The sequence below is a fragment of the Saccopteryx leptura genome, chromosome 2, assembly GCF_036850995.1.
Source record: "Saccopteryx leptura isolate mSacLep1 chromosome 2, mSacLep1_pri_phased_curated, whole genome shotgun sequence".
Lineage (NCBI taxonomy): Eukaryota > Metazoa > Chordata > Mammalia > Chiroptera > Emballonuridae > Saccopteryx > Saccopteryx leptura.
The window spans coordinates 314,196,160-314,215,986 of NC_089504.1; the positions used below are offsets into that span (position 1 = coordinate 314,196,160).

Sequence of the window (19,827 nt, forward strand, 5' to 3'; positions counted from 1 at the left end):
ACACACTAATCTCACTCACCTGTGAGGGGCAGGGCAGCCTGCCAGGACAGGAGCAACACAATGCTTTGGTAGCAGGTGGGGTTCAAGCCCTGGCTCTGCCAGTTTCTGCTTATGAAGACCTTGGACATGTAATTTAATATTGCCAAGCCTCAATTTCCTCTTCTGTAAATGAGAGAAAATCAGAGCTCTTTATGTTACTTAATAACATGTTATTATTGTGAGTGTGCTATCTGCCGGTTCTATTCCAGGACCCCAGGGCCAGGCAGATGAACTGGAGCCTGGCTCTGGAAGAAGCAGCAGTCCCTGCCTTCCCCAGCGGGCCCTGCACAGGATGGGGCCGCGCCTCTCCTGAGCCACAGGCAGCAAGGTGGCGGCTGGGGCTGTACAATGTCCTTCAGCTTCGAGGAGTCAAGACCACACAAGGCAGTAGAGCTGCAAATCATGCTGATGCCCGGTCCCTGACTCTCCCACAAACGAGGAAATTTTTAATCAAGACAACTACCAGCTGATTTTCAACATTGACTGGTTTTTCATTTGGAATGCCTTCCTCTAGAACTGGGGTTCTCAATGAGAAATGCAAATTGTCGAGCCGACCTATGAAACAGAAACTCTGAAGGCGGCCGGCCGGCTGGCCTGTTTTAACAAGCCCTCCAGGTGACTGATGATCACCAAAGCGGAGAGCCACTCCTCCGCGTGAAGTTTCGTGTGAGAGGAACATCAATGGTGTCTGCACCTGCCTGCCGAGCAGGCAGCAGGATACGGGCAGTTTCATCAGCCCCGCTTTATGGAGCAACTGCACGTACAAGATCAGGGCTGAGTTGGGAAAAAGCAGAGGGGCGCAGAGGACCCAGTGAAGCAATCACCAGCCAGGACTTGTATTAACAGGAAGCATTTCAAGTCGCCTTTGTTGCCCAAGGTTTACAGCAAGAAGTCCCCTTTCCAGCACTGCCCTTAGAGCAGGGCAGCAGGGGCCCCGAGTGTGGACGCCAGTCCCACCCTTCCCCGAGGGGAGAGAAGTCCCCAGAGTCATGAGGTGTGCCCACTCCCAGACAATGCTCTGGGCCCCCGGAATCCCTATCCAAAAGGCATCACCAGGGCCTTCCCCAGGGCCTGTGGCTGCACCCAAGGGGCACCCCTTGGCCCACGGGTAGGTGGGGGTAGTCATAGATTGGATACACAAACCAGGGGTAGAAAGAACTGGTGTGTCACAGGTTGGGAGCTTTGTTTTGCGCTGTTGTTCCAGGACTCACAAACGACAAGGCAGGCCCCTCCCTTGGCTGTGTCAGTCTGTGTTCCTATACTTATCTGGGTGACTGTTCTGGACAGAGCTCCAAATAGGGTCTAATCTGGGGTCAGAATGTCATGCCTGAAAACAGGACGGGTCTCAAATTTTGGTCATATCCATAGGGGACAAAATGACTCTAAAATGCACCTTGGGAAGCCACTTAATGACTGCAAAGGGCTCTGAGGTTCTGCAAAACTCATCACGACTGTACTGGTTTCTCTTCTGTAACTTTTTTTGTATTTGTTAATAAGCAGCCCATAGTGACAAGCTGTGAACTTTCTCAGGGAAACATAAGGAGTAACTTCCTAACAAAAGACTCTTTAAAACACTCACGCTGAGGGTTTATGGTCTCGCTTTCCTGGGGAAAAAGAGACATCCTCCCTCAGGATGGGGTCAATGAGACACTATGGGCTGCAAGGGGACCCAGGTGAACCACAACCCAGTAGCCTCTTACAGGTCTGGGGGGAAAGCCTACCAACTCTGCAGAACAAGTATCATGTACTGCTAACACCAGCAAGCTTTCCTGACCTTACATCACCGTCACAAGCGGTGGGAGGAGAATGAAAAGGAACAAATACTTAGTGAACCCCTGGGTCACCATGCTGATGAATGCTCTGCGCATACCCTCCTTCCTGTGTGACCCCAACAACAGACCAGTGCCGTGGCCACTCCGCACAGCCCCCCAACATGGTTCGCCTCTGGCCACCTCGTTTCTTCTATTACATCCTGGCCAGGAAAAAATCACCTTGTTCAAGCATCATTTTGATCCTATTAGTCCCCTCTACGCCATAAAATGTCCCTTGAATTGGAACCCCTTTAAAGCTTTCAACAACTGATCCCAACACTCACTGTTCTCATCTGGTCTACTCTGCACTTACCACTCCAGCCAAGCAAGGATTACTTCGCAAATGAATGCCATTATGCACTCTGCGTATGCACCTTGTTAAGCCAGAACAAAAGCTCTGACTGTTCCTGTGGTCTCTTCGTACAGGAAAACCTCATTTATCCGACCTCCTTAGAAAATTTGCTGCTCCGCAAAACTGAGCTACATAAATGAACTCCCTTTCTTACAGAAACGTAACCCTTTAAGCAGCCTTGAATCCATTTTTTTGTTTTGTTTTGTAGTAAGTCATGGTATAATCAAATGAAAGTTTCTTTATTTTAGCCATTTTCTAATGGACGCATTTCTCTAATACATTAGAGAACCTCCCAGTCTCAGTTCACAGAACCTAATGAATATCGATTAATCTCTTCCTGATGGTGTGGGTCATGCTTAATGACTAATAGTAATCATACTCGCTGGAGCTGGGAATGTAAGTGGATCGGGGTAAAACCAAACACGCATGTGTGTGCGTGTGCATGTGCGTGCACTCTCTCTGTCTCACCTCTCCTCACCTGTTTCGAGTCCCCCTGAATTGTACTGTCCTACAAAAGCTCATGCGATCAGCCTAGATTCTCCTGAGTAGGTGCAATTACACAGAACTCAGGAGGCTGTAACTTACTGCTTTTCTGCATAATTTCAAGAATTTATAGGCTGACTTTTGTCTAAAAAAAAAAAAAAGAAAAAGAACACACTTCCACAACCAGCAATCAGCCAGAGTTTTCCAAATTCCCTTACCATGTGACCTTCGACAGGATTCCAGGGCCACATACCACGGACAGGTGCTTTTTCAATGCTACATAACGAGAAGTTCTTTGCAGAAGTGGCATGAAGGATCCCTTCTCTCACAAGCCCTTGGGAAAATCATTTCGTACTGTAACAATTCCATAGGCTGAATCAATGAGGTAATATTGATTGATAGGGAGGAAAATGGTAAAATTGCAGGAACAAGCCTTATTTGATCAGGATGCCATCTGTAACTGCGTGAACCCGAAGTGCTTCTCCTACCCAGTGCTGGGGCGGGTTCTGCAGCGATCGCTCACAGAGGCTGGACAGGGGAGAACGCCCTTGTCCACTCCTATATCAGACTGCATTCGTGTTGTGACAACAAAGGTTTTATAAAGTTTACAGCGTTAGCACACGCAGGAGTGAATCAATCTTAATTCTGCGTAAACACAGTGGCATTGAATAAATCAGAACCTACTAGAGCAAAAGGAGTTAGGCAAGAATTGCTAAAACAGACCACTTTCAGAAAAACTACAAATCTGTTCAATGCCATGTTTAGAAATAAGTGGCTGTAAAACCACAAAATTATTTTGCTGTTTCAAAGGCTTGCTCCCCCTTTTTCTTTTAATTGGCAACTACATTATATTAGCTTTCTTTCTAATGGCAAAGTCATCCATCAGGGAATCACAAGTTGAATGGCTTTGTTCATCATGTCTTTTTGCCTTTTCCATTGGCTTTGGACCAAAGGGAGAGAGAGGGAGAAACTCCCACTGCAAGTCTGACTTGCAGTAACCACTCTAAGGACACCTTGCTTACTTGCGCCAGAGAACCTGGTAAAACAGGTATGGCTTTAGCTGACTCAGAATCTGTAAAGACTTTGACAAACTGTCCTGCCTAAGTCTGGATGAACTGATCTTACACTGAATCATCCAGACTCTTCTGTGTGCTCTCTCCTCTTGCAAGAAGAGTTCAACTTTCTTATACTTATGTCCTCTGCGTTGTTTGTCAGACCTGCAAGAAGAAATGAAGCCTCTCAAAGAGCCAGAAACAGATGGGTGAACTTCAAAGTGAAGAAGCCTAGATTTGAAGAGCAAGCAAAAGATGGCATTGTTGGGGTGATGGGATGCTTAGACATGAGGACAAGAAAAATACTCAGGATAGAGCATGCGTCACCAGTCCAGGACTGGTAGAATGTCAATTATTACCTAGATACTACATTAAAGGAAGAGTCAACTGAGCAAACATTTATGAAGCACCTACTAGGTTTAAGGAGCTGCACACCTGCCATGGGATAAACAAAGATGAACCAGATTTGGTTCTTGCCCTCCAGGGGTTCACCATGATGCAAGAACCCTGAAGTCAGTTTTCTTGTATATGCTGCACTAATGAGACCATTATTATTGAAGAACTGTATTCAGTTTTGATCACCACCATTTGTTCTTAATGTGGAGAAACCAGAGAGAGTTCAGAGGAGGAAGAGGACACAAAATCAGGCTCTGTGAGGACAAAGCTAGAGAGACCCAGTTATCCTCAAGTATCTGAAAGGTGTTAGAGAAAGGAACTGAAGTAAAGGAGAACAGGTTTGAACAACAGCAGGCAAGATTTCAGGCCAAGAATTTCTTGACAGGTTAACAGAACTCTGGAACTGGTCACTGAAGGTGTTCCTAGAGTGGCTTTTTCCTGGGGAAAAATAATTTCCGATGAACTGATAATTTCAAGTCACAAACATTCACCTTCCCAAAGGCAGGAGAGTGAACGACATTCTCCCAGGATCCTCTCATGCTCTGGGCTCCCTGCTCCCTAAAGACAGACGTGGGCTTTCTTCTTCCTCAAATCTCTTCCTCGAGTCATCTGCTGAGTGACCACCCAATCTATAGCACCTCCAATAAGTACCACAAAACTACCTGAACACAAGCTCTCAGCCAGGCAGCAAAGCCAGATATTAATCCTCCAACAGCTGCTTAGGATGCAAGGATCCATTCACAATAGAATCTGGGATGCCAAATACCACAAATTAAAAGTCTCCAAGTGGCATGTGCACGTTAGAAATATATCTGTATTTATAAGGATATAAAATGTTAAGCAATGAAAGATGATGAAATGTTTTGCAAATTAGAAGTGATAGTTTCTAAAGAAATTTGTCGGAGATATTTTCTACATTCAGAGATACTTTTTTAATTCCAAATAAACTATTTCAAGAGAAAACAGGGAAATGGGGTCTTCCCTTGACACCTTAGGAAACATTAGCAGGTGAGAATTAAGAGCTGGAGCACACACATACACGTGAGAAAGCATTCCATCTTGAGTTTGACCATGGGCTGGTGAGCCCATAGTTAGCTTTGACTCACCTGCCATGCTCTCTGGACTCCTTGAGGACAGGGACCCTCCGTAAATGTTTGTTAAATGAGTACATTAAAGCAGTGCCCTGTCTGTCAAGCAGGATGGCAGCGCCTACCTCGTGGGTCTGTTAGGAGGACAAGTGAGTTAATGTGGTAGAGAGTACAGCACAAACTAAGTGGGGTCTAAGTCACAATCACCTCTATGAACTTCAGGCATGTCAGTTTCTTTTAGAGGAAAAATAAAGACCTTCCAGGTTTTCAATTCTCTTTTCCTTTTTTTCCCCCTCCAATAGGGTTTTTTGTTTGTTTGTTTGTTTTTTTGTTGGTTTTTTTTTGTATTTTTCTGAAGTTGGAAACGGGGAGGCAGTCAGACTCCCGCATGCGCCTGACCGGATCCACCAGCATGCCCACCAGGGGGCGATGCTCTGCCCATCTGGGGTGTTGAGCCAACTTTGCTCCAATGGAGCCCTAGCTGTGGGAGGGGAAGAGAGAGACAGAGAGGAAGGAGAGGGGGAAGGGTGGAGAAGCAGATGGGCGCTTCTCCTGTGTGCCCTGGCCGGGAATCAAACCCGGGACTCCTCAATGCCAGGCTGACGCTCTACCACTGAGCCAACCGGCCAGGGCTCCAATACGGTATTGACATACCAAATGGACTATTACAAGTATGGGCCTTTTAAGCTCACGCTCTGTAGTGGTTCTACAAAGTCTGGTGGCATTAATCTGAATCCTGTCTTTGACAGCAATCTGTAAGTATTTGAATCGTCGTCCTAAGACTACCAGAAAGCAGTAGCAAATTGGGTGTTCAGAGAATACGAAATGTTCACATATCATATACCCTCTTGATCTACCCTGCTCAGTTCCACCTGAACCTCAAAGGTGGTGCCCCAAGACTGACCTTTATGAGAGGAAGAGAGAAGTGGAAAAAACAGACGAAACAGAACACGAACACTATGGGCAGCTGTAACTTACATAAAGCACCACATTTCTTTAGTAGGAGAATGATGTGTGAGTGCGGGAGGAGCGGGGCAGTGCTGGCTGGTGGGTGGGCGGGGGCCTCCCATCTGCGGAGTGAGCCAACCTCCTTTCCCTGCCCGCCGCCAGCCCGGGTTAGGAACGGATCCTGATTAAGGGCAAAGGTTGTATCTTTCAGACTTTGGGACACTTTCCCAAAGGCATAGCTGCAGCCTCTGAAACTCTGTTCTGACAGTGTGTTTCCTCATCTTTTAAAAGTGGCCCAGAATGTGCCACTGCAGATAAGAAATTCTCTACCTGCCATCAGCGGCAGCTCAGTGGGAACCCAGGGTCAGGAAAGGTCACAGAGGGGGATCAGAAAAGGCTCTTCCTTCTGTGGCCAGAGGGGGTTTATTGTTGCTGGGTGCCCAAACTGGAAAAGGAATGGCAGGAGATTAATATTGAAAATGTCGCTATTGGCCTGACCTGTGGTGGTGCAGTGGATAAAGCGTCGACCCGGAATGCTGAGGTCACCAGTTCGAAACCCTGCACTTGTCTGGTCAAGGCATGTATGGGAGTTGATGCTTCCCGCTCCCTCCCCCTTTTCTTTCTCTCTCTCTCTTCTCTAAAATGAATAAATTAAAAAAAATGTTTAAAAAAATGTCGCTATTCTTGGTTTTTCTAAACTATTTATGGGTTATTCTTTCTCTGGAGTTGTCATGTCTGTAAACAGCTCAAAAGACAGAGGGGTATAACACGCACTGAGAAAATGCCTACTAGCCGGGCACTGTACACACACTTGTTTCTAACTGGGAGAAGTTTAGTAACATGCCCAGAATCACACAGCTAGACTCATTCCTCGGATTCAAGTATTGCACCACACTATCCTGAGCTGAGGGCAATGAAAACAATATTTATACTTACTCATTTCAAAAACATAAAACACAAACACAAGATATTTTAGAACATGTGTCATCAGATCATTTTAATGTAGGATGATTCAGAATCCAATTTCTTGGTAGGAGGCATCTCAGGGGGGTGTGTTCAGGCTCATCTGATGATCAAATTCAGCATTTGGGGGGGAGCGGGTAGTCTGACTGGGTAAACCAATGCTCATCGACATGGCTCAGCTCAGGTACAGAACATAATTCACTGTGAGTTTAGGACCCTCAACTTTAGAACCTGTGGCAACATAGACCTTTGCAGTTGCCCTTTGCACGACATATCGAAAAAAGCCTGGCTCAGCAAGCTGGTGGAGTAACCAACAATTGTGAGGCAAATGTTTCACCTTCTAAAGAAAATAAACCTTTTTAAAGAAGTCGAACTTAATCAGTACCAAGCCACTGAAAACTAATGTGCTATTTATAAACCTACCCTTAGAAGCAAATTGTGGAAGACTGATTACACTTTGCCACCCAGTAATTCACATTATCAGACATACCCTGTTTGGAGAACAGCATCTCTCTTTAGCTATCTGCCAGTTCAGAATGCCCCACATATGCATTCAGGCCTTTGCCCAGTACCCCTGGGGTGACCGCACCCCATCTGAAGAGATGCGTAAGCTCCAGGATTACAGCCGAAATGCTTCACCTGTCATTCTTCGTCTCCTGAGAAGAATCCCAGGTTCGATTTTTTTGGTAGCTAAAGAACCATTAGAAATCACTCTTCTTGGAGAATTCCACAGGAAAAGCCCTGCTTCTTCAGGACACACACAGGGAGCCCACGTGTCCTGATTGGGGTATGGTAAAAAAAATCAGGGACACTGAATCCGGCAGATAACGCCAAGGAGGGGAAAAGGAGGTCACTGGAGCCTCAGAAGCACATCTTGCAGTAAGTGAACGGAGGCTCCAGCAATGCAATCCTTGATTATAGAGGCCACCTGTCTGTTTTAGAGCATGACCAATAGTTTCTTTCGATAAGACCCAGGCCTGGACTTGAACAGTGATGCTGAACTGGTGAAGGGGAGGGGAGGAGAGGAGAAAGAGCAGGAACAGAATTATAGAGATGCACAGAGAAACTCGGCAGGATCAAAGCACAGGAATAATTAAGAGAGCACACAGACAAGACTGAGGGAAACCCAGGGTTCAAAGAGGCTGGCCAGGGAGATCACCTGGGACAGGGAGAGAAGGCTTGCAAATAAAAAGTGCCTGCTCCTTAGACCTTTGAGGTCGCCAATTATTCTTACACCATAACACCCTGCACGCCCACCATCCTTTATCTGGTGGAAAGCATTGAAGGAACAAGGTAGTAAGAACAGGAGTGCCCAGTCTTAGCCTCAGGGGTCGGGCCTACATTCCACACTGATTTAGAATGAAAGGACCAGGAGGAGAACAATGCAGTGCCCAAGATGGCTTTCTATAAAGTTGACAAAATACATCCCAACCCACATACCCAGCCCCTGTGAAAGGGAAAGCAGCCGGTTACTATAGTTCTGAATTCAATGCCAAGTTCCTTCTCTAATGCTCACCCGGAGTGTCCAGCAGAGGGAGTCTCAAGGAGGTACTTAATAAAGAGAAAATTGTTTCATTTTAACACTCCATACAGTGGGAGCATTCACTGTAGCCCCCTCCCATAGACACGGACGAACAATGAGTGCCCAACACGGGTTCTCCTAGCATGTTCACGGAGCCATGGGCTCGCTCTGTTCTGCGTGGTGGAGTGATCAGAAATTTCGTTTTGTTTTGTCGAATGGTTAAATGGACCTTGTGTTCTTCAGAATCAAAGAGGAAAGCCCCTGGAATAACATCTCTCTGTTGCCTTCTAAACAGCCCCTTTGTTTCCAAGAGAGTCTGAAAAAAAATATTTACAGTCCATAGGTTATTTACAGCCTCGTTATCCCAGGGCCTGGCTGGTAACTTTATTCCACCCAGAAACCTAATTCATTTCGAGTCCTGGAACTAATAACAGATTTTCTTTTCAGATAAGTTTTTATTTTTTTCTTTTTAAATCTGCTTCTTACAACAGAGATAAAACTATTAATGTGTTCCCTGTTTCATTGGCCACCACTGCTCTCTGGGGTTTATAAAAGGATTAAAATCTCCTCTCCTCGCCCCTCCTCTCTGCTCCACAGAAACCCTTTCCCCCCTCTCATTTGCTATTTCCCCCACAGAATATCTGAACAAAACCAAAAGAAAGCCAAATGGACTGACGCTTAAAAAGTATGTAAAGGCTGCTATTCCAATGATTTCATGAGAAAAACATTTTCACGATGAAAAGACTGAGGGAAAAAAAAAAAAGAAAACACAAAAACCCGGGCCCACTTGGGTTTAAAATTCCTCCTACTACCAGCACAACAAAAGCACACCGAAGTGTAAAAAAACTTAGTTGATTTCTGGTTTGATTTCTGGCTGGAAGCTGACAGAATGGACTGAAGCAAAACGGGAGACGAGAGGGGGTGCAGGGGACACGAAGCACTTCTGCCCTGCGTCGTCTTCCTTCTTTAAAGACAGTCAAATCGGAAAAAGAAAAAAAGGACCCAACGCCAGGTGAAGGTGCACCACGCAGGGTTTACCCAGACTGATCGAGGAAAAAGAAAAAAACCCCGTCTTGGCCGCCTCCCCGACTTGAAAACCTAAACTACATTTTCCTTTTACACACGCTAATGCGGGGAGATTTTCGTCTATTTCATTGTTCTGCCCGGGTCTGACAAGGACTCCCCCCACCCTGTCTCGTCCCCTAGCCCCGCGCATTCCGATTCCACTGCCCCCCGAAATCAGAGGCTCGCGGAGAATAAAGGAGCGTGGGGTGGGAGTGGAGAGAGTGGAAAGATCACCCAAAGGTAATCTTCGGGGAGCGGGGGGTGGAGGAAAGCTTTCCTCCGCATCACCTTTATTTATTACAAATAAATAAAAAGCACAGTCACGGATCGGTCTTTTCCCAGGCGTCCCCTCCCCATTTCTTTTCTTCGGGCAGTAGCCCACCCTCGTACACACTCCGCGCTCCCCCCCCACCAACGCTGGAAATAAGATCCTGTGAAATTCCGGATCCCGGTCGTTTTCTGGGCGCGAGAGGGGGAGCCGGTGGCAGCCCGGGGGTGGGGCGCCGGAGGCCGGGCTCCCGGGGGCTGCGGACCGGGGGCTGCCCGGCGAGGGGCCGCGGGCAGAACAAAGCTGCGGGGGCCGCGGCGGCGCGGGGCGAGCGGGGTCGGCGGCCGGGCTCCCCTTACCTTCGTACACGGGGGCCATCGGAGCCGGGGTGTCCGCGATTCATGGCAACGGAGAAGGGAACGCGGCGCGCGAGCTCGGCCCCCCCAGCCTCAGTCGGAATCTGCCATCTTGAGCCTGTGTCTCCGCTCTCGGCGCAGCCGGGGCCGCCAGCGCCCGCATCACCGCCTCACTTGGCCGGCGCCGGGGGAGGGGGCCGGGCGCCGCCGCCGCCGCCGCGGCCCGGGCCCTGCGCGGGGGTCTCCGGGGCGGCCGGGCGGGCGCAGCGGCGGAGGCCGAGGGGCCGAGCGGCCGCGGCCCCCAAGCGGGTCCGCGGTGGGGCGGGAGCCGGGGAGGGCAGCGCGCGGCCAGTCCCCGGCCGGAGCTCAGCTCAGCATGGCTGTGTGTGGGGGCTTCGGCAAAAGTTGCACGGGAGGCGGAGGAGGGGCGGGAGGAGCCGGGAGGAGGGGCGGGGGGCGGAGGCCGGGGGGCGGGGAGCGGCGGCCGGGCGCGAGCGAGCCGCGAGCCGCGAGCCGCGGAGAGCGGAGTCCGCGCGCAATCGAGCGCCGATGGCACGGATGCGAGGCGGGGAAGGCCGAGCGGAGGGCAGAGCAGCGGGCCGGGCCGGGGGGGGCGGGGCCGGAGGGGGTGGGGAGGGGGCGGGGCCGCGGGGAGCCGCAATTAAATGGAGCGTAGCCGGCTCCCGAGCGCAAGGTGTGCGCGCAGTTCAGTGCGGATTGGCGAAGGGGAGCCGGTCCGCGAAGGGAGCAGCCAGAAGTTTGCGCGCGTGTGCGAGCGTGCTGGGGCGGGAGGGCGAGCAAACGAGAAAAGGGGCGCCCCCTGGCAGAGTGTCTGCCTCCGTCGCACCTGCTTGGCACTCCCTGACGAAGGTGCGGAAAGAACGAGTGAAGGAGTGAGCGCGAGCCGTCCTCGGAGGGAGGATGAGTGAGTGGAGGAGTTTGCAATCCATATGAGGTCAGAGAGGCAGAAGTCATTCATTCCGTGCACGTTTAAGAAATGCAGCACCTGGTGATTGTTGAGTTCCTGCGGGAACCTGGTTTCCACGCCGCCCTCACGTCCACAGTGTCCTTAGGGGCTGGCTCTTCCATCACCTGCCCGGGTGCTTCCCGCCCACTCGTTCCCAGGCCTCTGCTCTTCTCCACACTCCAATCAAGGCTTCAACTATACCTTCTGCAAACTGTCCCCAGCCCAGAGCCTCCCCAGGTTCACGTCTGCAGCCCCCTTTTGGATTCTTTGACAGCACGCCCTCCCATAGCCTTCAGATTAGTACTAGAGTCTTCTATACTCCGGTCTCTCTTCAAAGCGTATACATCGTTTGCCTTTTACTGAAGATTTCCGTGGATATGAAACTAGTCTGAGTCTTTATCCAATTTTTTGAAGTCTTGTTTTAACAAGGCTTTTGAAACTGTGAGTCGTGACACAATAAGCAATCATTAAATAAACTTGGAGGATGGCAATGAGCTTTTAAAAAATGCGTTGTAACAGAATAGAAAACATTAGGATCCATTGCTTTTAGTAAGGGTAACGAGGGTTTCAGAAACCTTTTGTTTCCGTTATACATGCTGGACAACAGTCCTGTACTATGACGTAAATTGTATTTCCTAGTACAGAAAGTCATAGATTTAAAAAGAAATTTAAATTTTATGTTTGGGGATGTCAATAATGATCTCTAACACTGTATAAACTTTCCCCCAAACAAACCTATTACTATATACTCTCACCACTGCTTATCATTTCCCAGCCTCCATACCCCATGAGCTCCCTGCCCACCTCTCAAAAAACGACAAGCCTAACTTTGTAAGTGGCACTTGATTCCCTCTTTGTGTCAGGATGACCTTTCACTCCGCCATCTTCCTTGCCCCCAAATTCAGTACTACACTTCCTACTGCCTCTCTTAGCCTAATATCATTGACATTTGCAGATTCATAGATACCATTGCTAAAACAGGCTCGGAGGTCATGTGGGACAGCCTTACCCTTTTAAAATTGAAGAAAGGAGGCCCAGAGAAAGGAAGTGTATTGCCCAATATTGCACAGTATTAAATCTTAGGGTCACGTCTCTTGGCTTCCCCTCTGGTGTTCTTTGCCTCCCATCATTCATTCATCCCTTCCTTTCTACCCGACACTGCACCCCCACCCCGTTCTCCCTAACTGGTCTCAGCCCAGCTCAGATAAGCACTGCCACACTCCTAACATAGAGTTCTGCTCATGCCAATCTCCTGCTCACATCTGACAAGGACTCAACCCCTGCATGCAGGACTGAAGTTCCTTGCTCCTTGGCCCTTAATCAAGGCAGGCAGGCCCCGACTTACCATTCCAAGTGCATGAGTTCAGCAAGTCTCGGCCTCTCCAGCCAGACTGGTTTACCTGTGGTCCTCTGCCAGCTCTGCCCGTCTGTGCCTCTGTGTCTTTGCCCAGGCTGCTACTTTCCCACCGACAGCACCTTCTCCAGCTTCTCTCTTTAACCAGATTCTGCCTGTGCCTGACTCATTTCCTCCACAGAACAGCCTGAGGTAGCAGAAGATTAAGACAGACTTGGGTTCAGATCCCAGCTCTTTCACTTAGTAGCTGTGGGAATTTGATCAGATTGCTTAATTTCTCAGACCTTCAGTTTCTGTATCTCAATAATGAGAATAGTAATGATAATAATAATGCTTTTTTTCTCATCTCTATAAGTCTCTATCATGACCTTGTCAATGTAAGAAATGTCCAAACCTTGTATAAGAGTTTATTTGAGCCAAACTGCAGACAAGGGCTAGGGAGCAAGATTCCAAATACTCTGGAGAATGACAGCTTTATAGTTTCTTTCATGCATTTGAAATTAAGAAGGGAACCTAAGGAAGATTACACGGAGGTGGGAGAAAGCCAGGTGGAATCGGGTTACAGGATAGTTAACAGTTAACAAGATTATGTGCTCTCTTGAGGGTTAATACCCCCTTCCATGGGAATTACTTCTGGCAGCTCGAAGGTGTGTTAACCCAGATGCACAAGAACAATGGATGGAGCAGGCTTAAAACCTTTCACTAAAGAAGTTACAGGCCTGGGGTGTGACTACCCACCATGACCTGCTCAGTTAGGGATTTATGTATGATCAGCTCACCCTGTGAGGTTACTTTTCATAGAACCCCTTTTTTTTGTCCATAACCTTTCCCATAAAGGTATTATCTCTCTTTCCCTTTCCCATGCTACATAATAGAACTTCCCGCAACGATGGTAATGTAACAGTCTATGGCTGTTGAGCACATGAAATGTGATTAGTGTGACTGAGGAACCGCATTTTTCATTACAATTAATTTTTTTCTATTTTAATTAATTTTAATAGCCATGTGTGGCTAGTGGCTACCATAATTGGACAATGCATCTCTACACTATAAGCTCAACCAGGGCAGAAACTGTGCTGACCTTGCCTGGCACATGGTAGGTACTGCACCAATATTTGTTGAATGAATGACAGCTGCCATTTATTGCATGCTCACTTGTGCCAAACACAACACTAGGAACTTGATATCAGTAACTGGATATAGTCCTCCCAATACAGCCCCTGAGCTGGGTTTAGATGAGAGACAGGGTCTGCATAGAGTGCTGGCAGATAATAGAGGTTCAATAAGAGGTGGTTAGTGTCATTATTATGACCTCACCATGGCCATGACCATCCAACTGATTTTTATCTCTTCTTCCTCTAGGCTTACTCACAGGGCAGTTCCTGCCTGTGACACAGACTTTGTTATGTCATGGCATACCTCACCCTAGATGGCCGGCTCTCCTGTACACAGGTGCCCTGTCCTCACAACTGGGTTGGCAGCATCTTGCGGCAAGGCCCATGGCAATCTTGTTGGGATATCCCACAGCTCAGGGCTTGCACTGATTAGTGTTCAGTAGATGGACTTTGTCCAGTTGCTGTCTAGCCATGAGTCTTGCTCTTGAAATACCCACCCCATCCTCCCAAAATTCATATGTTAAGATCCTAACCCCCAGTACCGCAGAAGGTGACTGTTTTTTGGAAGTAGTCCTTTAAAGAGATAATTAAGTTAAAATGAGGTTATTGCAGGGTGAGGCTAATCCAATACACCTAGTGTCCTTATAAGAAGAGAACTAGAATGCAGAGTCACAGAGGAGAGACCATGTGAAGAACCAGGGTGAGGACAGCCATCTGCAAGCCAAGGGGAGAGGCTTCAGAAGAAACCAACTCTGCCAACGCTCTGATCTTAGACTCCGAGCTTCCAGAATTGTGAGCAAATAAATTTCGGTTGTTAAAGCCACCCAGCCTGTCATGCTATGGCAGCCCCAGCAGACTAATATGCCCCAGAGGAAGGTGAATTAAAATGAAGAAAGATCACTTGTGTGAATTGAAAACACATTGGGGGTGACTTCCTTCCCTTGAGGAACAAACCACCTTGGGCATGGAGATGAGTCCCATGGAAGGAAACCAAGATGGCGCCAGAGGATTTCCCTACCTCCTCTTCAGCCCATGGTGACTCAAGTTTTACCTGCGTGATGCACCATTACAATAGAAAACATTCAGTCGAGCTAGCATATTTGGCATCACATAGATGGAAAGTGTTATTTAAATAAATTTAGGGTTTTTTGTGGGTTTTGGGTATTTTGTGGGTTTTTGGGTGTTCTTTTGTCATGAATTGGCAGATTGAGCACACCTGTCTTCTCTCCAGTGACTGAAGTCAAGGGGGAGCAGGCTTCACCTTCAGTGAAATGCCACTGAAGGAGATCGTGAGAGCGGGAAAGGTAGAGCGGGGTCTGGGGCAGAGGCCCGAGGAGCACCAGTATTTAATCTATGGGAAGAAGAAAAAGGACTTCCTGTGGAGGACAGGATGGGAAGGAGGAGGACAACTTGGACAGGATGGTACCTGGACATAGCAGGGCAAAGACAACCGGGAAGCGAGGCGTGGTGAGCAGTGCTGCAGCTAATGGGCGGTCACATCAGATAAATCCAGTGGAGAGGCCTTCTCTGGACTGAGCAACATGAGTGATGTGGGTGACACGTAGGGTTCCTCGATTCAGCCTGAAAAGAACGTGTAATGTTTGACAGGTGGATGGGAAGAAGGGTGAGGAGGGTGAGGAAGGTGAGCAGGGTGAGGGAGGTGCCAGAAGAGGGCACTAGAAAGTATTCCAGGTAGAGAGAGTACGACCGAAGTCACACGAGTGGGACCCTGAAATGGGTCCAGGAGCTGTCACACTGGCTGGAGATAGTATGCATTGCAGATTATTTATTTAATACACCCACTAGCACTTAGTGTTTTGAGTTTACAAATACTAACTCATTTAATGAATTTGATCTTTTGCACAACATGGAACTCTAGGCTGCCAAAAAACTTTTAGCCTCAGTAACAGAGGCAAAGGAACTGGGAAGGATTTAATAACCATCTACACCAGTTACCTCTTCTTAATACGCCTTTCTATGAAACGGCACCAGTCGTATCCTTCTCAGGGCGTGGTAGAGTAAACATGGAGGAGTTTTCAAGTTCAAGTTTCATATTACTTACAGGACAAGTGACAGAGGGTCTCTTTTTCATTTATGCCTGCACTTGTGACAATGCACACCACCACGGTATCTTCCAAACCACAGGGTGGAGATCTTTCTCTTCGGGGTGGGTCTTCTCAGGTGTGCATGTTGGTATGGATCTCAAAGTGTTCGCAGTACGATCTCTGCAGCTTGTCTCTTATTTGGACTTGGTGTGTGTTGCCCTTGTTTTCCTGCCTGGTCCTTATTTCTGAGTCACTGGATCCTGTGGTTTTGTCTTTAAAGGGTGTGCCTGGGGGGGAGGCGGTTCACTTTTCAGGATCTGTCTTTCAAGATCACACTTCTCTTTTGGTCTCTCCCTCCTTGTGTCTGTTTACATCTCTTTTTGACAATGTATCTCTCATTTTCTTTTTCTCTATTTCTCCCTATCTCTACCACATGTTATTTTTCCTCTCTCTCCTTTCCTTTTTTTTTTAAAAAAAAATGATTCTGTGTCTTAATAAGTCATAATACAGACCTGTTTGTTTTAGTCAGTCCTAAGAAATTACTTCATATTTCTGCGTTAAACATTTGATTGGCTTAAATGATACATTTTAAAAATAGACTGGCCTGACTGTGGTGGCGCAGTGGATAAAGCGTCGACCTGGAATGCTGAGGTCACCTGTTCAAAACCCTGGGCTTGCCCAGTCAAGGCACATATGGGAGTTGATGCTTCCTGCTCCTCCCCTTCTTCTCTCTCCCCCACTTCTCTAAAAAACTGAATAAATAAAATCTTTTTTTTAAAAAAAAAAAGAGGTTTAAAAAAAACCCAATGCTAAAAAAAATAAAAATAAAATAGACTGGCATTCAATAACTACAGGAACCCTTAACTAAAAGCTTTAGGGAGAGGGTATTACACTGACAAGGATGTGGCAGAGAAATCATCGCATTCCATTGAGGTGACAACTGGAGCTGTGGCTTCCAGGGCAGAGAGGAGAGTGAGCTTGGCAGGATGAAGGGAATCTTCCGTGCAAGTGGAAGTCCTGGAGAAATTACACTAGCAAAATCAGGGGGGTGGGAAACATCACTCATTTTCTGCTTCAACTGCTAGAAGAGAAATGATCAGGCATCTGAACAGGGATCCAGGAAAGGCAAAGAGAGGCCAGAATGGCATTCAGCAGAAAGGGGTTATGGTTAAAAAAAAAAAAAAAATACAGCCAGCCTATGAATGTTAAAGAAGCTGGCTGGGATGTTGATGCTCAGAAGATAGGGTGATCTTGTTGGAGGTTGCAGGAATGGGAGATTAGAATGGATTTGCATGTGAGAAGCTGTTGAGAGAAGCAATCGAGCCCATGGAGAAATTTCTGTGATGAGAGGAGATGGGTAAATAGCCTGGTTTGTCTGACATAAAGTCCAGACAGAACTTGGACAAACTAGGCAGAAATGGCATGGAGAGAAGGCTTTAGCTTGAGAATGAATCAGGAAGAAGAGTAGACACAGGAGAGCTCTTTTAAAAGCCTAAGGGTCCCTTTAAAGCAAATGAAGCCCAGCTTGGTGATTAATTAGGGGGGCCGTGCATTTCTGTGCTGTAGAAAGTTTATATCATAAAGTTCTCTCCCACCAGCATGAAAGAGCTTGCCCTTGTGTGGCAACCCCTAGAGGGAAGTTGACCGGAATAACTGAGGACTGTTTGTTGCCCTTTTTTGGTTCCTCCCCTGCTTGATCTTTAAACAAACATTAGACACTGTTAATCCCTTCATTCTTCTCCAATCAGTCCCCTCCCTTGACTTTTCATAATGATGCACTTTCAAAATTGCCCTTCAATATTCCTGCTTGTCATTCTTTCTCTCTTCCTTTTTTTTTTTTTTTTAAATTTCACACCAAGAAATCCAGTTCATCAAATGTTCAGTGACTGCTTACTATGTGTGAGGCTCTACAGCAGGAGCTGGGAGTGTAAAAGGGAATAAATACACCACAGTCCCTGTGCTTTCAAGGAGCTCAAGTTCAAAGCCACCAGGTGAAGAGTACAGTACAATGTAATGAGTGCAGCAGTCAAAGGATACACACAGTCAACAGGCACAGCACAGAGGGTCAGATGACAAGGAGCATGTTTATAGGATGGAGGAGATAACACATCTGCCCACAAGCATGAATGCTGGCAGAGGGATAGCAAGGAGAAAGGCATGTGCGTCCATGGTCTGTAGGAAGCCACAATATTGCTGAGCAAGGCCAGGCAGCAGTCAGGGATGAGGCTGGGGATAGAGGCAGAGTCCGGTAAGCCAAGGTAGTTAGTTGTACTTTATTCTATACTCACCGGGTGTGGGGAGAAAATGGGTTCAGTTTTGAACCTGTTGAATTTAAAGTCCCTATGAGATAGTCAGATAAGGAAGCTTAGCTACTAAGTGTGTGTTGGGAGCTGGAGCTTGCCCAAAGTTTTTAATGGGAGATAAAATTTTTTAAAAATTATTTTTATTGATTGATTTTAGAGAGGGAGAAGAAAGGAGAGAGACAGGAAAGGAGAGAGAGAGAGAGAGAGAGAGAGAGAGAAACATTGCTTTGTTGTTCCACTTATTTATGCATTCATTGGTTGATTCTTGTATGTGCCCTGACTGGGAATTGAACCTGCACCTTGGTGTATTGGGATAATACTCTAACCCAGTGGCCCCCAACCCCCGGGCCACGGATCGGTACCAGTCCCTGGGCCATTTGGTACCGGTCCGCAGAGAAAGAATAAATAACTTACATTATTTCCGTTTTATTTATATTTAAGTCTGAACGATGTTTTATTTTAAAAAAATGACCAGATTTCCTCTGTTACATCCGTCTAAGACTCACTCTTGACGCTTGTCTCAGTCACGTGATACATTTATCCGTCCCACCCTAAAGGCTGGTCCGTGAAAATATTTTCTGACATTAAACCAGTCTGTAGCCCAAAAAAGGTTGGAGACCACTGTTCTAACCAACTGAGCAACCCAGCCAGGGCAGATTTTTTTTTTTTTTTTTTTTTTGAGTCATCACTATATAATGGGTGATTAATCCCTAGGAGCTACGAGATACACAGGAAGAGGTTACTTGGTAACGTTTCTCAAAGTGTGGTCCTTATATCACCTGCCTCAGACCCCTATGAGGCTTTCTAAAGATGCTGTGTGGGATGCTATGATTAGGGGAGGTCAACCCAGAGTCTTGACATCTTGGAGATGAACTACCCTGGGAACCACTGACTTCTAAGCTTCTTGTTAAGTGAGCAGAGTGAGGTCTTTGTCTAAGTCACCCTTAGCTGGGTGTCCCATTCCTTATAGCTAACAGCATCTTAATTAATATTAAGAAGAATTGCATTTTGTAATTTCCAGATAATGCTTTATTGTAGTTCATGTGGAGATCTCTTACAAATATTTCAACAGCCTCTGCTATACACAGGAAACCAATAGAAAATAATATTAAAAATATTACAACAGCCTCAAAGTGTCATTTAAAAAACAACAACAACAAAAGCCTCCTTTGTCATAGAATTCTGAAGATTTTCACTGGATGTGTGAGATGAATTTGAATTTTTAAAGGATTTCTTTGGGAGTATAGCGGTATTGTCATCTCACACTCTATTTATTTGCCCTAGGTGGTACACTTCATCAGCATTCAGAAACTGCTGATTTGCTTATCTTTTCTTTAGGAGACATATACTGCCTGGCTGACGGCAGCTCGTTTGTCTGGTTGAGTTAGATATTTAAATAGAGGACAGACCAACAACAGCAAGTAAGATTTAAAGGAGGTTCTAGAGTTTCCTTGTGTTCTTCCGGCATTATTATGTTGATCCGGAACTTCTGAATGTTAGATCCTATGTTAAATGGCCACTGAGAGGGGAAGGTGGTGAGCATCAGGGAGGGTTCAAAGTTCTTTCATCAGTGAAGTAGGCTGGTGAATAACAGGATGGCTTCCCTGGGTACCTGAGCCTGCCTGAACTTTGGGCAAAGTTAGCACCATGACAGGGGAAGGAGGAAGGTAGCCAAGGAGAACCCATGCTAGAAATGGGTC

The 19,827-nt window shown here is 47.0% G+C and overlaps 1 protein-coding gene and 1 non-coding gene across 5 annotated transcripts in view; one reads left to right on the forward strand and one right to left on the reverse strand.

Moving 5' to 3' along the window:
• HIPK2 (homeodomain interacting protein kinase 2) overlaps window positions 1-10,761 on the reverse strand; it is a 175,098-nt gene extending 164,337 nt beyond the window's left edge. For all 4 annotated transcript variants that reach the window (XM_066362851.1, XM_066362850.1, XM_066362848.1 and 1 more), the window contains exon 1: window positions 10,347-10,761. In XM_066362851.1, the coding sequence (XP_066218948.1) occupies window positions 10,347-10,365 (19 nt within the window). In that variant the 5' untranslated portion in view covers window positions 10,366-10,761. The remainder of the gene's footprint in view (window positions 1-10,346) is intronic.
• An 864-nt stretch (window positions 10,762-11,625) lies between these two features.
• On the forward strand, window positions 11,626-11,742 carry LOC136396398 (U5 spliceosomal RNA). The gene has a single exon (XR_010749686.1). It is a non-coding gene; the product is annotated as a U5 spliceosomal RNA (small nuclear RNA).
• The last annotated feature ends 8,085 nt before the right edge of the window (window positions 11,743-19,827 follow it).